The sequence below is a fragment of the Anser anser genome (genome assembly GCF_964211835.1).
Source record: "Anser anser genome assembly, chromosome: 18".
Lineage (NCBI taxonomy): Eukaryota > Metazoa > Chordata > Aves > Anseriformes > Anatidae > Anser > Anser anser.
Window position 1 is genome coordinate 10998826 of NC_139739.1, and position 17852 is coordinate 11016677.

The 17852-nt window shown below is 41.6% G+C and overlaps 1 protein-coding gene across 12 annotated transcripts in view; it reads right to left on the reverse strand.

Annotated features, from left to right (window-relative positions):
• Positions 1–21: 21 nt before the first annotated feature.
• DEPDC5 (DEP domain containing 5, GATOR1 subcomplex subunit) overlaps positions 22–17852 on the reverse strand; it is a 45977-nt gene continuing 28146 nt past the window's right edge. For 5 of the 12 annotated variants that reach the window (XM_083803831.1, XM_083803834.1, XM_083803837.1 and 2 more), the window contains 13 exons: positions 17677–17810; positions 16784–16892; positions 13934–13996; positions 12210–12361; positions 11375–11452; positions 10826–10958; positions 9702–9810; positions 9189–9413; positions 5108–5277; positions 3979–4150; positions 2819–2879; positions 1693–1775; positions 22–812 (listed from right to left, as the gene is read on the reverse strand). In XM_083803831.1, the coding sequence (XP_083659957.1) occupies positions 517–812; positions 1693–1775; positions 2819–2879; positions 3979–4150; positions 5108–5277; positions 9189–9413; positions 9702–9810; positions 10826–10958; positions 11375–11452; positions 12210–12361; positions 13934–13996; positions 16784–16892; positions 17677–17810 (1785 nt within the window). In that variant the 3' untranslated portion in view covers positions 22–516. Of the gene's footprint in view, positions 813–1692; positions 1776–2818; positions 2880–3978; positions 4151–5107; positions 5278–9188; positions 9414–9701; positions 9811–10825; positions 10959–11374; positions 11453–12209; positions 12362–13933; positions 13997–16783; positions 16893–17676; positions 17811–17852 lie in introns of those variants that run through there. The other 7 variants (XM_083803833.1, XM_083803832.1, XM_083803841.1 and 4 more) reach the window with 4 other exon arrangements.

A 17852-nucleotide genomic window follows, 5' to 3' on the forward strand; every position in this document is an offset into this window, starting at 1 on the left:
TACAACAAAACATCAGGTCACTTGGTTTTCTGTATTTTTACTTATTTACATGTATGAAATTTAACAGGCATCTCTTCACATTTTATCATACATATTCACACAACCAGGTATACCTCAAAAGGGAAAGATAAAGGCTGCAGTCGGGCATGGCAGATGCAAAGAGCACCCGTCATTTCCAATGACGACAAGCTGCTACCACCACACGGTGCTGAATCTAACTGCCCTTGCAAACCATTTGCACTCTCCCTGCTCTAACCGAAGTTTTGGCAATCAAGGACAGGAGCTACTTGATACCAACCTGAGGTCAAGTGATACATACTGGCAAGCCAAGAGCTCAGGTTCTTTTTCCAAGGGCCTAACCAAATTCTGTTGAATATCAACAGCAGTATTGATCAGGTCCCCTTGGAGCCTCAAAATAAATCCAACAGAGAGGCTCTTCTCCAGTCATTCTCCCCCTCTATTTCCTTGCCACAAGGTAAAGCTTCTAGCTGTCTCCTTAAGAGATACAACCCTATTTCACGGAGCACTAGCGTGCATCTTATCTAGGCAGTCAGTCCAGAATAACACAAGCCGGCTATCTTTGTTCCAGCAAAAATCTGTAAAGTCTTTCAGCAACCGATCAGCAAATTTCTCATCCCCAGTGGCACTGGACCGCCACGTTTTTGTCAGCATGGTGTTGTAGGCCCAGTTGTAGCCAATGCGCTCTTCACAAAACATGTTCTGGTTGGTGGAGCTAGTGGAGTTGCGCCGGCGTCGCTGCTGCCCACAAGAAAATTTCCGCTTTGAATATGGCAGCTGCAGAAACACCGTCCCTGAAGGAAACAGACAGAACTTTAGCCTTAGGCAGACCTGAGTCCCTATAACTGGTAGCTGATGTTACATCCTGAAAAGGAAAATGGATTGAGTTCCCTGCCATTGCCTTTTAGCAAGATAAAATGGAATACATTTTTCCTTTCACATGCTATTTCTTCCCGCAAATTACAGCACTGGGAGAGAGCACTTAGCCTTGCCTTTCTCTTGGTAGAAGTAAACGAAGCAAAGGGGTAGGCTCTAATCTATCTTTCTAACCTTACATCAATTTCCATTCTCTCCTGTAATCTTCCAGATGCTCTTTTCTCATCATTGCCTTCGTGTCTCAGCAACACCTGTGAATGTAGTTAGTTATTTTAACGTAATACGCTATGCATGTATTTTAGTTAAAAGTGCTGACAGATCACCAACATTTATGAAGAAAAATAACATGAGCAAGTAGATCCTAAATGCTTTATCCATTTCCCACACAGTGCATACAGGTAGAGAGGTATCTACAGCTGACCTTAAGCTCAAGAGCACAGCACTGACTTCTCCCATTCCCTTTCCCTACTAGCTGCTAGATGCTGGATGCACATTTGTTTATACTGCACTTGGAATAAACTCTGACTTATTATTTCTTCATCTCCTGGAAGTAAAAAGTTTCAGAGACACCATAAGGCAAGATTTCAAACCAGTGCCATTCATTAGCAGCAACACTTTGTGCTTTTCATTCCATCTTGCCAGTTTCCTGGTTTGTGTTGGCTGATACAGCTACTTGTCTTCTGACTAGGGACGTAATGAGGACAAACGTCACTGACAAAACACAAAGTGCATGTAAAATGGTTCTTTTGTTTATAACGGCCTCCACCTCGCCCCCAGTGCCTGCCAAGTATTGCTCACCTGTGACATGAATATACTGGGGCTTGTTCTCAGCTGGAAAGTTGAATGCAGAAGCCGAGTATTTATCTTGCACAAATCCGAATCTGAAGAAACAAACACCAAGGAAATAAAAAAAAAATAAAATGAAGAGAGCCACTCCAGCTATAATTCCTTCAGCCCAAGGCAGGGGCACAAAAGAAAGTTTTACACCATTCCCCCTCTTGAGGGCAAGGGGGAAGGAAGAGAGCTGAGCCTCTCCAAAAGTTCTCTGCCTCTGCTAGGTACAATGTGAAAACTTGTAACTCCACGCTGTCCTTACAGGTGTCAGAAACAAGAGCCTGTAGCTCAGTTTGGGAGGGCATGGAGCAGTCTCTGGCAAAATGAAGCAGCTGCACACAAATAAGGGAAGAGCAATAGTCAAGAAAGATGTTCCTTGGATATATCTCAAACTGTAAGATCATTTTGTTCACGCTGGAAAACATTACATACAGAACTTTGAGCAGCTCACCTGACAGTTCTTTGCTATTTGGAGAATGTTTCTTCCTCTCCTGCTTTCTAAGCTAATGAATCCATATTCCCAAAATAAACACCGTTACAAAATGCAGTCTCTCTATCATGAAAGAGGCCCCGGTAGCAACACTGTGAAACAAACTGGTAGTTCAAGCACAGTGGGTTAAGGCTAGACAGTGTTGAAAGCTTGCCATAATTCCTTCTTCGCTGTGCTCAACCTTCTATGTATAGCTCGTATCCCAGTCTTTTGTCAGTCATGGGGCATCATCTAGTTCAAGACTATGTTAAATACACATGAAGGAAATAACTGTCCTTACTCACAGAGAAATCTATTTGCAGTCTATCTGCTTCTAACTTCGATGAACGGGGCACTTTTCAAAGCCAATGTCCTCCATAAGACTAGACATGGTCTGCTGGTGACAGGCTGAAACTCTATATACCTGTCCCCTGTACCCAACAGGGGCACTTCCAGACATTCTAGTTATATTTTAATCCAATAACTGGCAAGCAGACTGTATAGAGGTAGACTGTACAGAGCCCAGGTGACCCAGGAGTGACAGTTCAGCATCACTCCTGGTCCTCATCCTATCTTATCCATGGAGAGAGGAACCTTTCAGTCATTCTGCTCCATACATACCTGTATGCTATTGCTTCCTGGAGGAGGTGCATGCGGTCCCAGTATGTCTCTGGTTCAAAGCCTAAAGCAAAAAGGTAACAGTTACCTAGCAAATCCACTTTATTTCTTTCTTTTTCAAAACCTCAGTTTTCTTCAGAACACCTTTGTGCACTCTGTATTTGCTAGCAATTTTTTAGTTTGATTGTTTTCTGCTAGCTGTCCCTTGAATGCCTGCTTATTAGAGATATATCTTGTATATATCAATAGCAGATTCATCCCTGAAATTAGCTTTTGTATCTCTAGAGATGAAGGAAAGGAACTTAATGGGAGTTCCATGGGAGGGGGCAAAGAAGGCAAGTGGGGTGCTGTGCATCACCACATAGTGCACTGAAAATGCTTCAGTGAGGCTACAGTGACCTCACATCACATGGATTTGTCACTGCTTTTTGTTGTTGTTTTGTTTTACATTTACACCTGGACATTGGGTTATGAAAATAAAGAATTAAAGGAAGGGTTAATGAAAATGAATAAAATGATCTTCACTTTTTTTAAAACATCCTTTTACCGGTTGTTTCTTCTCACAGCGCTCTCTGATCTTTGAGCTCCCACCTGAGACTTACCACAACAGCATCACGCAGAAGGGCGAGGTCACATTGCAGAAAAGGAGATTGCAGTTTCTAGCTCTTAATCTCATGTGCAAACACTCTTACCACGAATGTAGCCATAGCAACAGTAAAGAGGATGGCGGTTGTGAAAGCCTAATCTCACCGAGGAGAATAAACAAATACAGGGTACAAACGCAGAGCAGCTCTAGCCACTGTCTACCAGCAAAATGCACTTTCACAGTATAACATCGTATCAAACAGAACATCTACTTGATACAGGCTACGGAAGGGTATGCAACACTATGGCAACAATGACCACTGGGGAGGCAACCTTCCCTGTGCCTTCCAACTTCTTGCTGCCAACTTCATACACTGTTACATGCTGATTAGCCTGCCCCCACAGCTTCCTCTGAGTACCACCTTCCTGAGAATGGCTGTTAAAATGTAACAACAGGCCCTTCCTCCAGCTCACGCATATCTGGTAAAGGAGGTTCTTCGTGTCAGATATCTGCCAGGAGAGACCTACTTGCAGGAAAGCATATCAAGGGGTAAACCAAAGAAACAAATATTTCTTACCATCAAACAAATGCTCACTACCCTCCTTCAACAAGCAGCTAACATTGAGTGGGATGAACAACTGAGCTCGAAGTGGGTCTCCATACAAGTAACTGGGCAATGCAAATGGGCCTTCCAAGACTGGGACTAGCAAGAAACCACAGGATGTGGCTTTACGATGCCAGCCCTGAACCTGAGAAAAAGATTCAAACAGTGAATCATACAACATATGTCAAACTGAAGAAGGGCACTTATGTGCATAGGAGCAACTCATTCCCCAAGAATAGATCAGACATGCTCAATTCTCCACAGGCCCAGCTTGCTTTGCATGGCAGGCACACAAGCGTCCTTGTAAGCAAAGCAGTACAAGCACAAGACATCAGGCTTTCCTTTTTTAAGTGCCACATCAATCAGAAAGCGCTTTAAAATAGGACATTTTTCAGGAACTGATTCAGCCTACTTATCATCAGTGGCTAAGCACTGCTGCTTTACTGGAACACTGCAATAGATTTTAAATAAAAGCAGAAACAACCTCCCAGTGCTATTTGGCTGGGTAGGGTAAAACCTGGCATTAAATAGTTTGAGTTTTACAGAAGATAAAAAAGGAAAAACAAAAACAACTAAAAATGAAACAAGGAGGTGACAAAAACTGCTTGCATTTCCAATTCAAAATGTTTTCAGGAAGCTAAAAAAAAAAAAGCTAAAAGGCATTGCTGAACAGGAGAACATATTGCCTGGAAAAGCCCTGTCATAAAAGCAATTCCACTGAATTTCAAATTGTTTAGGTTTGGGGTGAGAGGAATGTGGTGCAAAACAAATTCTTTTCCAAAAACTTAGGTTTGCCTAAGTGGCACATAAATACCACCCCCACCTGTATTGACCTCTGCACAGTGCAAATCAAGCCCACTGAAAGCAGAACACCATCCTACAGAAACAAGGACTACAGATAGCATGATAAATGCTGACCAGATGCAGCAATGCCAAGGACCACCAGTAAAATTACCTACAGAAATGATGGCAAATCCATCCCACCATCTCTCTCTCCCCTAATACTTCCCATCAGCTTCACATAACAATGTCCCCAGTGGTATAAGGGATATGGAGGCCATAATGGCATTGCTGTGGTGACCCAGGATACAAGGACTCTTACCATCTCAAAAAGAACAGCTGCAGTCACTGCCATCCAGTGTAACTTGATTTCAAAGGCAGCGTTCAAGGAGAAATTGCCATGGTAATAACAGCTGCACCACTCCAAACGGTCAGTGCGGTTATTCACATCCACATCGAGCGTCACTGTCCGCTGTTCAGGCACCGTGGCAGCTACGCAGGCAAGGGATAGGGGTACATTTAAGAGATGTATTCAAGAGAAGGTGGGAGATGGTATAAAAAAAGAAACAAGACAAACAAGCTATTTGATATGAATTTGTCCTCCCATTCCTCCCCAGATGCTTTTGGGCTAGCAGAATAGTCCCAGAATGCTGCTCTTCTAGATCAAAGATGATGAAAAAATTGAAGGATTACTCAAATCAGGGGTCTGTGTCACAGAATTACATTCCCATGAAGTCAAAAGACATCTCAACTGCAATAAAGAGACAGAACCAAAAGTCAAGTAGCTAATCAATAAGCAACAAGTGGTGTAAGTAAATATGACTAGGCAACACCATCTCCTTCATACCTACAATTTGGCTTCTGTATTTCTGTGTGTCCCCACCAGAAATCACAACAGGGTGCTGTTAAACAGGGCAGGAGCATTCAAGGACTTTCCATAGGTAAAGAAGATTAGAAATTCAACTTCTTGTTTCTTTAATCCCATATCAATATCCCATATTACCGCGCTGCTAAAACTGCATATCCAACAGTTTTTCTAAAAGCAAGAAAAGTCAGCCAAGACTCATGCAGCAGTGTTAGAGTCACTGCAATACTTTCTGTTGCTTTGCAGCAAGTGCTGGGATAGTGCCCAAGATCCAGCTCCCTTTGCGCCCTACACCTCAGCATCCCAGTGCAAGAAAATCTCAGGTATCAGGCAAAAAGAATAATAAAAGCAAAGGAAGTGGAAGTGACCTGTCTGGTGTCATACAGTGGACTGCAAGGTCAGGGACAGAATGCACATCTCCTGACTTTTAGTCCTGCTATGAACCATTGTTGTCACTTTCAACTTTTCTTTATATAAGAGAATCATTTAACATTTCTATAATGCTAAAAACTGACAGAAAACAAAGGGCAGCAATACTACTATTGAAAAAACATCTTTTTTTTCCTTTTTTTTTAAATCTATGCATGAGGGATGGATATTGCTATTTCTTGCTTAAATAGGGGCAGATGTGCACCCTTTTATATGGTCTGCTTTTAAATGACTGTATCATTTAATTGCTTAATGGCATTAAAAATGGTTGAAGTTCTTCCTCAAGGTAGATGGATCTACTGCAACTTGTGTGGAGACAGTTTTCAAGGTTAAAAGCAAATCTTTATATTGTCATTACTGCAGCTTAGAAGAAAAAAATCCTCAAAAGAATACGTAAAATGGGAGAACATCACTCAGTTTTTTGTTTTTTTTTTTTTAAAGTTCCCATTTGTCTTTGGGAAATGTATCATTTCTGAGTCTGTCTGATACAGTCAGACAGACCAGCATCTCGTGATTCTCTTTCTCTTGCCCCTTTTCAGTGGGTTATCAGCGTGAAATAGAAGATTACAGTGCCAGTTCTGTAATGAAGTATGATACCCATTTTGAGATGTTGGAAAGCAACATCCCAAAAGCTGTAAAGCAAAAGCAGCTTAGTCAGGTAGATGGCAGTCATCAGCTAAAAGGTCAGTGATAACACCACAGTCCAGTGTGTCTGAACTAGCACACTGTGAAGAATGAGCTCCCTGCTCCCTTAGACGGTTCCTTTTTCCAGATAATGGAACTTCCCCATTAGGGCTGGAGTCTATTTCTCCACCTTGCCTGCAGATGTAATTCACAAGCAAAGCAACAGGAAGACAGTCCAGCCAGGTGAACTAATCAAAAAGACCTTACAAACTGATGAGAATTATCCACATCTCTCTTAATTTAAAAGCTTCAGATTAAAATCAATTTGATTTTGATAGAATAAACACCCCAACTTCCAACAACCTGATTTTAAGAGAACTCACCTGCTTCCCAATTGACTTGTACTAACTAACTGACATGTATTTAACTAATGATTTACTGAGTACATCGGAGAGGAGCAGGCAGGTTATTCTCCAGTCACAGACTACGCTACATACATGACTACAATTGCTAGTGCATGCATTGCTATAAATCAAAAGGGACAAGATGAGGTGTATCACAGGTCAGACTTCCACTGAGAAGGGAAAGGGGACAATCACTGGGCAATAACAGGGGAATTGGGAGGGATACAGATTTTAAGAGATGCATGGAGCTTGTTCCAGAGCTCCCAATGCTTGCATGCAATTTTATGTCACAGCCTGACATTTAGGGAAGGTGGGGAGGGGAAGAAATAAAAACCACAACCAAATCAAAGCCAAGAGAGGAACAAATGAAGTCACGTGGACCAGAGGTCATCTGGGTTTAGTAAAGCTCGTTGCCTCAGATGAGCTGGTAAAGTTGTTTTTTGGAATACTATTTCGAAGAGGGACAGCACAGAAACATCAGTTAAACCAGTTCCCTTTGTAAGAAAAAAGTTCCACACTGGGTTTTCCTCCAAGACACTATTCCTGGAATAACAGTGTGAGCAACCTGGAGGCATCTTTCATTCATACAAGGACTGCAAATTAGTTAAAACAGCAGTATGGACATAATTACAAGTGAAATGAAAGGAGGGCTATGCAGGTGTGTACTATGACACATGCTATGGGAATACACTGGTAAAGAAAGGGTGAGTGGCACTAGAACACCTTTCAGTCTTTGCCTACTTCCCCAAGTGCAAGCTTACTGAGTCTCAAACCTCTCATCTCGCAAAGAAGGGACAGACATAGAAAAGTGAAGTGGTTTTCTTGGCCTAAGAAGCAAAAGATTAAAGCAGGAACAGGATCCGGCCCAAGCCCTCCAGCCTCCACAATGCTTTCGCCTGCCAGCCTATGTTTAAGGCTCTGGCCAATCGTTGAGCTGATGAGATTGGATACTGGCCAAGGCAACAGATTTATCGTGTGACAAGGAAAAATATCCTGCAAATGTTGGCTTCAGGGAATTAACCATTAGTTCAGAATTCCTGTCCTTAACACTTTCCCAATTCTGATGCTGCCCCTCTTCAAACAAGGCTTTCAGAAATACACAAGGATTATTGTAACTTCAGATTTAAGAGATACTGCACAAGCAATATGTCACTTCTCTTCAGAAGGTCAAATATACAAAACAGGAGAATAGCAGAATTTTCTTTTTATCCCTAAAAGCAATAGGCCTTAAAAAGATGTATCTAAATAAATCTGAAGCTGCAGTTCCATAGCAATGATTTTTTTGGTAATTCTAAACAGGGAAAGGGAAACAAAAGCAAGTGACTCAGGCTGGCCTGGAAATGCAACAAAAAGATTACAAAGCAACAGAGTCAAACATGCACTAAGTATGTTTCACGGGCTGTGGTAGTGTAATGCTTCACACATTAAAAAATTTCAGATATTACAATGGCAACTTGCCCAGCAGCAGCAGCATCTTTGATATGCAAGCCATACTGCTTCCACACTGCACGGACTGTTTGTAGCTCAACTTCCCAGGCTTTAATATAAGGAGTCTGTCTATAAATGATTCAGACTAGTCAAGAAGCCTCCAGCACTGCATCAGAACAAGTTTCTCTAACACATCTGGATATCACTGCAACTTGCCAACAAGAAGCAATTAAGCATGTCATTTTAGGTACAGTTTGCTTGCTCTGCTGTTCTCACAACTTATCCCTCCAAGCTCATCACAGGCTGTGAAGAATCTCTCTGGATCTACGAAGAGACAGGTTACTGTCACCCTGCAGAATTCAGAGAAGATGACATGGTGGGGAGGTTCAGGAGTAATTTTTTTTTTTTTTTTTTAAAGTCCAGTACTCAGAAGCAAAAGTTGTCCTGCTCAGCCAGTGAAACACACCTCAGATTCATAAGAACAAGTTTACCTGCTGGTAAACAGGCACAGTTTACAAGACACATGCAAGGCCAGCATGAAATTTGTAGCTTTATTGCTGGTCCACGTGAGATCATACCCTTGGCTGGCTGCTCTTCCCCCTTCAAACTATCCCCTTGAACTTCCCCAGCTGTCACCTGTGCTGTGCATCTACCTAATAGTGCAGCTGCCTGGCTCCGTCCTCCGAAACTGCGGCTAAAGGAACTGTGCCTACTTGCATAGGAGGCTGGGCGGCTGGGCAGCCAGGGCAGGAAAAACGCTGGGATTTCCGAGTGCAGGAGCTCTTCTGCCACAAACGCCACCTCAAACCACTTCCTCTGGAAGGCGGAGAAGTCATCCATAGCAGCTGTGTGCCACATGGCAGGCTGCTGCATGCCCACTGAACAAAAAGCAAGGGGAAGGACAGATGACTGTTAGAAACAAGTACTCAAGATCGAGAAAGAGAAGTTGCTCTTTCTAAAAATAGGGAAGGAAAAAAATAGGTCATATCTATATACTTTTTTCTTTTTAAATAACATTCCTGAAGTCTAAATGTCTTTGACACTCTGTAGAGCACTGTTTTGGGTTGCTCCCAAAGTGCATTTCTGCTGAAGCACCCGTAAGAATCAAGAAAAACTAGCAATTATGCAAAGCAGTAACGAGGAACATCTTGTAACACAATTCTGACCTCGGTCAGGTTCTTTGTCCACAACAATCTTGTAAAAATAAAAGCCATAAATAAAGGTTCGTAAAGCTTCTCCGGATGCATGGACAATCAGCTGCTCTTCCAGCATTTTCTGAACAACAAAAAAAAGAACAGAACAACACAACGGAAAAGGAGAAGTCATTCTTTCAGTTACATAAAAGGCTACTAGAGAATATAAGGAAATCACGGATTTTTTTTGTTATCTTTTTGTCCAGATATGTGCCTCAGGAGAATACCATCAATGTTATCTCTTGAAAATCAGTAAATGTAGTGAGCCCTTATCTCCTGGAGAAATCTTATTTGAACTTTCCACAGTTGTCTGCCTTCCTCCTTTACACTGCTCTGGTTTTATAGATGGATTTATAGGAAGGTAAGAGGTCAGAAACATTCTAGGTTCTTTGTTAATTGATACGGGATCTCATTAGAAGAATGAACTTCAGAACACTTCCAACCATCTGCCATAACACAGTTCAACAGAGGAAAAAAAAATCATGGACACGAGCAGTTTATCTTGCACATACGGTGTGTATACTTCAGCATCCATAAGAGAGAGGTTATATGCTGTTTGTATATGATTCATATATGAAGAATTTCATTACCCAAACTAACAGAAGAAAAACCTAACAAACTAAAAATCACACTAGTGCCTTGTCATTCTAACACAATGGAGAGTTTGTGGTAACTAGTAGCTAAATGGAGATTTATGCAGAACCGTCACCACATATATATTATTTTCCACTCCCATATTACTACCAAAGAACATGTTGCAGTTTTGTGATAGGGAACCCAAAAACTTCAAACTATTCAAGAAAAATTGAATTTGCTAAGATATAAATCAAGTAGCACTAGGGAATGCACATTTATTGTAATTTCCACCAAAAACTAACATCTAACATCTAAGAGGTATAAAAAATTTTGGTGGTAGAAGTTATTTTCTGTGTTGTCTTCATGACCTCACATTCTGTTGAACACATTTTTCAATACCTATCGACAAGAGGATTTTAATGAGAAACAGGAATTATTGCCATGCTTTCCTCTACGGTTCTACTTCCTTCACAGAGTGGGGTATTTTTAGCCCTCCCTACACCCCATGAGAGTTCCCCTACCTGCATTATGTCAATCGCCATGGCTTGGGTTTGCACACCTTCCACATTATTCACCAGCCAGTGTACAACTTCTGCACTGATGAAACAGTACGGAGATAGGCCCTTCTGTTCAGAGAGCAGTTGTATCCCTGTGCTGAACCACAGCAAGTCAAACATGTTAACAGCCTGACTGACAATTCTATTAAGTTACAAAGACAAAAATCACTGTTAGAAAAAAAAAAAGGATAAAGATACAGGACAAGAAGTGCACGATGCCTTCAAAGTAACGTATCATTAGTTTCTGATAAGACAAAGAGCTGACATCGACAGCACTTCAGTGTTACTCTCACAAAGACAGACTAGGATTCTAACAATCGAAGTCTCTGCTGCACTACTAGTACCTCTATGCCTATAAAGTTCCGTTCTGGAGAGACTGGAACTGAGTAACAAAAGGAAGCTGAAGTAACGCTTCCATAGCTGACAGGGGCTCTCCTTTAAGTGACTCCATGCCTCATATCCTCTTACAAAACTTCCAGACAGATGTTAAGCATATTTAGGTTAAAAACTTACGTGGGATGTTTCATGGCTTCAAGAATCTCTATCAAGGTGGAGGAGGAAGTCAGAGAGCTTGCTGAACACTGCTGGGAGCTGGGAAGTAAACAAAAGCATGTTCAAAAACCAGGGCAGCTGCCAGATTTGTTCAAATATGTGCACTTCAGAAAAACACTCTCTTCCAAACAATGACTTTGCCACATTTATTTCCTTTTTCATCTTAATAGGGACAAGAAAGAGGCATTAAACCCATTTTCTCCCCCTGAGGTTGTAAGGTCATTGCTATACTGACCCAATTCACACACACAGGATGAAGCCATATGACAGCAAATATTCTGAAGTTACCTTTTTTTTTTTTTTTTTTTTACTTTAATATACAACCGCAGGAAGCAGGTGCTAATATAGTTTATTTTTAATATTGCTTCCTCCCCGGTGTCTCGCCTCCAGGTTGGAACCTCCTGGATTTTATCAACCTACTACATCCAATTAGGCCTGCAGGGCCCCCTTTTGCTAAACAGGCAGAAGACAGCTATCAATTCTGGTCTTATGCTAACAGATTTCAGAAATGGAATTTCTTCATTCTTCATTTCTGGAACAATGAAGATCTTTCTGGGGGTAGTAAAATCAGGCCTTGTGTTCATTTAGTTCTGGAAAACTGGGTTGCAAGGCTTATTTTTACTACTGCTCTTTCTGCAAGCGAAAATGCTGCAGTAAGGTCTTGTGACAAGTGCCTTCTAGTGCTGACAGACACAGCACATCTTGTTCTCAGGTTCCCAGTTAAGTGTCCATTCCTCAACACCAGAAACAGAACACTGAACAGAACTGCAGTTTAGCACTGCTGTGCTCCTCTCACCCGCCCTCTGCAGTGCCAGCTGTGACATATCCTGGGTCTGCTACGTTCTGGGAACTTCCCAAGTTCTGAGCGTTGCCCCTGTCGGCTGACTGCCCTGTGTTTATCAAGGTGTTACCATCTGAGGTCACAGGAACTGATTGATCTATAGAGACCTGCAAGAAGTAAACATAGCAACACATTTATGAAATTTATGATGTAATCTTTTCCGCATTTCTTTTCTACCTTTCCCCCCAATTTTCACCTCAGCTTAAGTCTGTTAATAACAAGCACCACTATAAAGCAAGCACGAGCATATACAGAAAGGATAAATGCATTCTTACTTTTGTTATCACTACAGAGCTACTAACAAACACAAAATTCACGATGCCAGTATTCCATAGTGGTCCCAGTAAAAACGAGGATCACCAACCCAGCAACAAAACTAGCAATGGCAGTCCTAACCTAACATTTTCAACTTGAATGAATAGGTGTCATTACAAACATGCAATGGACAGAACAGGAAACTTAGTCACTACGAGAAAGTAGTAAGCAGTTAGAGAAAATAGTTTCAACTCCAGCTCTGAGAAAAATATGCAAATGTACCACACAGAATACAAGTTTCATAATGCACAAAATCAGCTCATCTTCCTTCCTTTCTTAGGGTAGTACCAGGAGGCTGCTTGGCACCCACCCACACCTGTGTCACTGAGACAACAAGAACATTTTCCTCCCGCAGGAACGCTTGCACTATTCCATGGTAGACTGAATAGTTCAAAAATTAACATAAAATCATTTCAGAAAGAACATGAAAGATTCACAAAGTACAGTCTGTAATTGCCATCTGTCATTAACACGTATGGCTTGGGAAAGGCATATTATATAAAAGCTAGAGAGGTGGGGGAGAGGAATATGAACAGCAGAGTAACTTAGCAGCTCAAGTCAGTGTAAATATGAGGGCTGATCTGCCATGATGAATCCACAGCACATGCACAGCTAAAAATCACAAAGCTGGTAGTTTAACTTATAGGTCTGACAGCCAGACCAGAGTCCTTTATTCATTCCTTTTCTCACATCCCAAGGATCTCTCACGTTCGCTCTTTGGGCAGCCAAAAAGGGCAGATGCTTACATGGAACCTACAGTCCCTACATCCAGTTAAAGCCACTCTCTCTCCTCAGAGCTCACTTCAGCCAGCAGTATTTTCTATGTTTACACTGCATTATTGATAACTTTTAACTGGTGTTAAGCATACAAACAGCTTCTGTCACAATGGCTATTTAAACCAAGATTAAAATTGTATTTTCAGCCCTCAGTTGTTTAAGAACCCAAGGACACAATTTGATTTGAATATCCTCAAAGCCACCTGTCAGTCAAATACCACACAAGAAATTTAGACGAGAATGAGGTAAGTAAGCTGCTGTCACTTACTTTAGCAAAGGAAGTTGAAAAAACAGTACTTACTGAAACACAAAAAAGAGAAGCTTCAGTAGTTCACAAGACAGTACTGCAAAGGACAGTAATGCAGGGCACATGAATATCCAAAGCACACCAAAAACACTGAGTGGTAGAAGGAAAGTCACATCCTCCACCTCCAGTCACCGTGTTCTTTTAATGCTGTGCATCTCCCTTTCAACAAGCAGATCTGAAAACTAGCACAGGGTCCCCAAGTCACAAGCTCAGGACAACTAATGCTCTCCATTGCCTCAGTCGAAAAGCCAGAGATGACAAGACTCCATTCAAAACTAACCTGTGAGTAGAAGGTTGATGTTGTGCGTGGGCTGCGAACAAAATCCATAAAGAAGGCCCCATCCTGAAGGCATCAGAGGAAGTAGCCCCATTAATGGCAACAGGAACAAGGAGATGAAGAAAAGCAAATACAAGGTTGTGCAAGTATGAAATGACCACAGAGAGAAAGCAAGAGGAGAATGCAAATCCCAAACAGACCAAGAATGTCAGGTACACCAGAGTGCAGAGAATCAGGAGTTACACACATACCTTGCTTTCTCTCTCTGTACCAAGGTCTTCCTTAGCACAGATGCTTTTCTAAAGTTTTGAAAACCACACTGATCAGAAGCCAATTCAAAACCACGGCCTTCCCTCCACACTTTATATGACAAAGACTTGGGGTCTACAGTAAGTGGGTTTTCATCCCAAATGCAAAGCTGAACAGTGATACAGAAAATTGCAGAACCACTTGTAATGATGTATTCAAAGAAGGCCAGCTTTTTTCTAGTCTGACAGTCATTCAAATGATACAGAGGGAGAAGCAAAGAAACTCTTTTCAGAAAGCATACTCTTCCTGTCAAATGCAGGTCTCGTACGGTGCAACGGAAAGGGAAGAAAAATCCATCACAACGATCTTTCCAACATTGTGTTTAATACTTCATGCAAAATTAAACAGGCACTGCCTATGCTATATGTTCCCTGCCTACTTACAAACCCTGGATGAATTTATCCCCTGCTGCTATTCAAAGGTAAGATTCTCTTATCATCCAAGACAATACAGTGAAAATTGATGACATTTTAATTCTCTATTTGGAATTTTTTATTCTGTTCCCTAGGCAAAATATTTTGTCTAGCTTGCAGTTAAGAGGATGCTTACCCTGGTACATATGCCACGGTTACACAGCTGGCAATTTACACAGTGCGGAAATAGAGCCAGGCAACCTGTATCCATTAGGGCAAGACTCCCCAAACAGATTATGCATCAAGCCAACTTACTGAATTAAATCACTATGTATTGCCCAGTAACTGGCTGAAGTGACTGGTCAGTTCTACTCTGAAACAGAGACAAGGTGGAGCCAGTGGCTCAGTTTTGCTTTGGAACAACTCCAACACTGAACAGCATCTCCGAAAAGCCCTTGCTCCCCTGGCTGCTGACAGAGCACACAGCTGCGACGCTTTGTCAGTGTTTGGACTGCAAGTCTCCAGACAGCAAATAGGCATACCCATTCTGATGGGCCCTAAGAGGATTGTGTGCCCTGGGCGCACAAGACACACACTTGTTGATGTTTCCAAGTGAGCAAAAAGTTGCCTGACAAGGCTACCTGTTCACTGGAACCTTTCCAACAAGTGAGAGCCATCAGTTCGGAGACCACAACTGCTTCCCTCCAAGTCCTTATGTGTAAATACTTACAGGAGTGTTTACTACAAGAGTGTGAAAGCTTTCAATTAATAATGCACTCTTACAGATTGTACAGTTACCCCTTCAGAGAAGTTTCTGAACACAGTTACTTTTAAAATTAGAGGAAATAGCATTTTTTTCAATAGCATTTACTAATAGCACAAGACCTGCTACATTGTTTCTAGCATGCTAATGTGCCAGTACTTCCAGACACTGCTAAGAAAGACAATTTTGACTTTTTTTCCTCTGCAATGCTGAACAACTCCAGATAGCATTCCTTCTGTCCTGTGTCCTATATGGAATTTTCACCAGTTTTAGTGGTAGAAAGAGACACTTAAAATTTCTGTATTTAAAGAGGGAAGTTTGATGAAGATGATTTTCCAAAATGGCAGAAGAGGAAAATTCAAAGCCTGAATTATGATCTGGAAGTTTGCAAACACGTCTCTAAAGTCAATTTCTGCACCTACTTTTTCCAAGTCAAAGATGACCTGCTACTGATCTCACCTGTGTTTTGGAAACACACTCATTCAACAAATAGTGCCTATTATAAGATGACTGCAGTTACTCTATCTTTTCAACTACCAGTATCCCAGTCTCCAGAATATGGCAACACTTGTCCCTGGTGGTGGTACAAAAGGTTGGAGGTTGAAACACTAGATGCTAGAGAAAAATACTGAGATTGTTAAGCGTCTAGACAGTTGATAGCAGGGAATCTGAGAACTTTTCCTTTGCAATACGTCAGTTGTTGTACCCAAAGATTGGTCATACTTTTAAGTGTAGTATCTTCATTCAGTTCCTTGTTGCTCTTGCTGAAAAGACCTCCACACCATAATACAGAAAAACTATCAATAATTTCTGGTTGGACTTGGGAGGTGGAGTTTTGCCTTTCAAGACAGTTGCCAGGAAGGCTGAGAAATAGCACAGCCTTTTCTTTAAGCGACTGAAGAAAGCTCCAGGAAGACAGTCTTCTCCAGCCTGGAGCCCAGCCAGTGAACGCACGACATCTAATTCATAGCCCAGGAACACATCCTTTCCTCTAAACAGAAGCAAGTGATTGGAGTTTCTGCTGTTAAAATTCCACTGGAGCTTCAACAGTCATGGTCTAGAGCTTAATTCTGCTCTCAAAGAAAGCCACCATGTAGATACAGGCTGCACTGTACTACTTAATCTAAAATGAAACCCTGACTGAAATGAAGTGTGCTGCCAGAAAAAGAAATAGACTAATTAACAAATACCATTTAATTTAGCAAAGCATAAGCAAATGCTGAGATAGTACCCCAGGGATTCCATCAGTGATGAAGAACTGAAGGATGGTTGTGCCCCAACTTCTCTTTATGACTTCACACACAAAGGCACGGTACCAGTCCTTGCTGGATTTGAGAGTAAAATATGGTGAAAGATAGACATATTCTCTCTATTATTTGAGAAAATCTTATGTAAAAATAGTTGCTAAATAAAGACCAGAGTCTTTACCTTACGAGGGCTGTCCATATAGGTTGGTGTGATAGCAATGCTCCCGCTATCCGAAGGCTGACCTGAGCTTTTTCCAGAAAGCATTGCTGCTTGCTGCTCCCCCAGAGTCCTAAACCAAAGGCAGAAATAAAGAGTTTGTTCACACATCGTCAGCTTCTGCCTGAAGGCAACTGTTGCAGAGGGGTATTACTGTATTTTTAGCCATTTGCTTCACTACACTCTGAAGCATGAAGCCAATCCGATGTTTTTTAAGTACTGCTTACTCCACATAAACACAAACCCTTGAACTTACTCAGTTTTCTTACCATTAAATTTATTAAAATCTTAGCAACAATGTTTTAAATTGTGTTTTCAGCACATCTGATATTAGTACTCTGAGTTTCTTTGGACTGTTCTAGATCCATACTGAAAAAGAACCTCAGAAGTTTCACAGGCATTTCAATAACTGTCATCAGTGCACAGAAGATATTTTCTTTAGGCTACATTCACTACCAAATGTTTATATTGAGCCTGCTGTACCGATGCTGTGCACATATATTCCAGTTAAGCTCTTATACGGATATGATTGTAACAGCAAATCAGAAATGGATGACATATGTGATGGACTGAGATGCTACATACAAAGGAGCTCCTTCTAAATTACTAGTCATGAACTTCTATAGTCACCTTGTTCCTTTCCAGTCTCTGGTAATCGTTCTATCATGGAAACAGAATGAAGTAGCTGGAAAAGCACAGTATGCCCCCACCTCTACCACAAGGTTAGTGAAGAAGCAAGATCCCCCACCCCCTTTTTCAACACAAAGTTCCCCCAGTCTGCCTTAGTCAGATCAGGTGGAAGATATGTAGAAAGGATATTCTAGAGCTCTTCACACAGCCTTATTGTACAGACTCACTTCTGACTGGCTTCCATCTCCAGCAGAGCAGAGAGGGCTGAGGTTCCTTTCTTCCCAATGGGAGGCCCAGACTGCTCCAGAGAGTGGGTGGGAATTGGACCAGCAATCTGCAAGCCTTTCATGGCAGACCCTTTCTAACAAAGGAAAAATAACATCACAGACTTAGTCAAACTAGG